The sequence below is a fragment of the Priapulus caudatus genome, unplaced genomic scaffold, assembly GCF_000485595.1.
Source record: "Priapulus caudatus unplaced genomic scaffold, Priapulus_caudatus-5.0.1 Scaffold223, whole genome shotgun sequence".
NCBI lineage: Eukaryota > Metazoa > Priapulida > Priapulimorpha > Priapulimorphida > Priapulidae > Priapulus > Priapulus caudatus.
In genome coordinates this window covers 30,669-33,650 of record NW_014577284.1, presented here as the reverse complement: position 1 = coordinate 33,650, position 2,982 = coordinate 30,669, and the positions used below count along the sequence as shown (strand labels likewise).

At 42.6% G+C, this 2,982-nt stretch overlaps 1 protein-coding gene across 1 annotated transcript in view; it reads right to left on the bottom strand.

Annotated features, from left to right (window-relative positions):
- The window catches only part of LOC106807560 (tetraspanin-3-like), a 25,322-nt gene that overhangs the window by 1,341 nt on the left and 20,999 nt on the right, over positions 1 to 2,982 (bottom strand). Inside the window, exons 3-7 of the mRNA XM_014809930.1 lie at positions 2,615 to 2,714; positions 2,147 to 2,206; positions 1,738 to 1,842; positions 686 to 793; positions 183 to 236 (exon numbers count right to left, since the gene is read on the bottom strand). Coding sequence (XP_014665416.1) covers positions 183 to 236; positions 686 to 793; positions 1,738 to 1,842; positions 2,147 to 2,206; positions 2,615 to 2,714 — 427 coding nt within the window. The remainder of the gene's footprint in view (positions 1 to 182; positions 237 to 685; positions 794 to 1,737; positions 1,843 to 2,146; positions 2,207 to 2,614; positions 2,715 to 2,982) is intronic.

Sequence of the window (2,982 nt, the reverse complement as noted above, 5' to 3'; positions counted from 1 at the left end):
TGTGTGTGTGTGTGTGTGTGTGTTGTTGTGTGTGTGTGTGTGTGTGTGTGTGTGTGTGTGTGTGTGTGTGGCACTGTGTGCGTGTGTATATATGCATATAACGGCAATTACATCTGTGAAGCAGCACATAACAAGGCGACTAACGCAATAGAATCTCATGACATGTGCCGCCATGTACTTACGTCCTTGTAGAAGAATTCATCAGTCATAGATTTGCATTGTGCTTCGTCTGTAGGCTGGAATACAAGAGACGGGTTCGATGTAGCAGCGCATCAATATTTTGGACGGGTTGGTCTTGGGCCAAGAACCAATCGATTAGATTTTGGTGGTGATTCGGATCCAGATCTGGATCCAGGATTTTTTTGTGTGGAAGACTTCGGACGCATTCAAAATTCATAAAACAAAATCCTGGATCTTTTTCTTTTTTTTTTCTTCAAATTTCTTCAAATTTCACCAGCAAGATGGTGGGACTGTTACGCTGTGGTGGAGGTTTGCTATCTCCGATTGCTCTTGTCTCAATATGGTACTGTCTTTTCTGGGACGCGTATAGCCAGACTGTTTCTTACTAAGCACTCGTATTATCACAGAGTCATTCGTACATACTGCACACGTACGCCGTTATGAATCTAATGAGTAATATTCCTATATTATATCAAACGGGAGCACATCGGCTGTATGGGTTTACCTTTCCGTCCGCCTCCACGCAACAGGATTTCGGGAAATCCCAGTTAAGCACCTCCAGATTTGGGTTCCCTTTGTAATCAGTGTAATTGTTGTAACCGCAACAGAAGTACTGTAATAAAATCGTCATGTTCAGCATCATGCGCCTCCGATGAAGGACACCATTTTGGCGAAGTTACTTTGGGGCAAGTACTTTGGCGAAGGGGCCGGACATTCCAAAGCCCTATTTTAGAAAGCTCAAGTATACTTTTCTATCACGTGTGATTCACGCTTAATTATAGTCACTGTAATGCGTGATCAACAACCGCATGTTTACACACTGAGTGAAACTATACGCGCACCAACTGCTGTTACACACGCACCCTATTTATGTAACTAATCTGTATGTTTGTCTAGACCATGCTCTCTTAGTAGGATAAAACGATTGACAAAAGTTGCAAGGATGAATGAGTCCATTTGGCTAATGATATAACCAGGAGTCAGGGCCGTATGCTGAGTAAATTCCTTAAGGGGGAGGGCAGTGGTGGATTCAGGATTTAACAGAAAGGGTGAGACACAGGTGGGGCCGGGTCTGGGGGTCCTCCCACAGAAAATTTTAAAAATGTAGATCGCAGGAGATGGTATTTGAGGCACTTTTGAGTACATTTACAGCCTTCATTCTGACTACGACAATTCTCTTTTAGTAGATTTTTTTTTTTTTGCTCCAAAATCTAGGGGCCAGCTGCCCCCCTTGCCTCCCCCCCCCGCAGGCTACGGCCTTAGGAGTCAATAATCCCAAACTGTGATTATTTATGTGATTATAACTGTGATTAAACTGTGATTATAACTGTGATTATAACTGTGATTATAACTGTGATTAAACTGTGATTACAACTGTGATTATTTATGTGATTATAACTGTGATTATATTACTGTGATTCTTCACTTCTAATATAACATGTATCCTATTATACGAGCGTGCGTGCAAGCAGAGACGGGCACGTTCATCACTGGATCAGCGCCGGATCGGTGTGCGGGTGTGATTGAAAGGAATGAAGGCGTGATACAAGGCCTTACGTCTTGGTGGATCTTGTCCCATGACTCGCTGAAGGTGTCTGGTCGTGCTTCAGTATAGTCGGTCGCTAAGGCATCGGTGATCGACGTGTCAAGCTTATCACGGATCTGAAGTAGAAAAAAACTAGTTAGTTAAACTCTTAGGCCCCCCTATTTATATTAAGTCAATTTCTTTTCGTCTTTGCTGCTCAATAGAATTTATGTAATAATAATATCAAATATTATGTAAAGAATAATATCAATATATAATGTAAATAATAATATATAAATATAAAATATAATGAAGACGCACACACGCCCACACGCACACGCACGCGTGTATGCACGAATACATGCGCCCACACGCCCATGCACACGCACGCGCGCACACACACACACAGGTATACGCACGCACGCACGCACGCACATATACCTTGCTTTTGTAGACAAATGCCAGAACGCCAATGGTGATGACAAGCAGGCAAGTGAAATACTGCAACCAAAGAAATCACGTTATGAAATTCACTCACACTTGAGACATTACCTACTAAATAATATCGGTGTTACTAAACGGGAACGGCAAGTATATATAGACATTTATAAACGTTCGATGGACAACAGTCAAATGTCAACACTACCTTTATTCAAACGCTAAAATACAAATCATCCTCCACTCCGCGAGATCACGTAGCTCGGGATTGTTACGTCATACACTCTCATTGTGATTGGGATTAAGATTAGCGTTATCGGGAGTGAATAATAGATTCATATAGAATAACTCTATTATTCACTCCTGGTGTTATCTTAGGCACCGGGGATAGATGACTATTAGTGTCTAATCATTGTCACTACTGCATCATTATTATGATTATAAGTAGCAGAGTGCGCATTAAAGCCCTACCTTTCCAAACAACTTTTTGCAATCCATCATGCAACAGCAGCCTAAGAAACCGACAACCAAGGTAAGGACACCGGCAGCTAACACCAATACGGCCGCGGCCCTGTCGATATCATGCAAGTATCATTAAATAACGCACCCATATATACATATATATATATATATATATAGATATATATATATATATATATGCGTCTGTGTGGGCATGCGTGCGTGTGCGTGTGCGTGTGCGTGTTCGTGTGTGTGCGCGCGCGTGCGTGTGTGTGTGCGTGCGTGCGTGTTTGTGTGTGTGTGTGTGTGTGTGTGTGTGTGTGTGTGTGCGTGTGTTTGTGTGCGTGTGTGTGGGTGTGTGTGTGCGCGCGTGTGTGTGT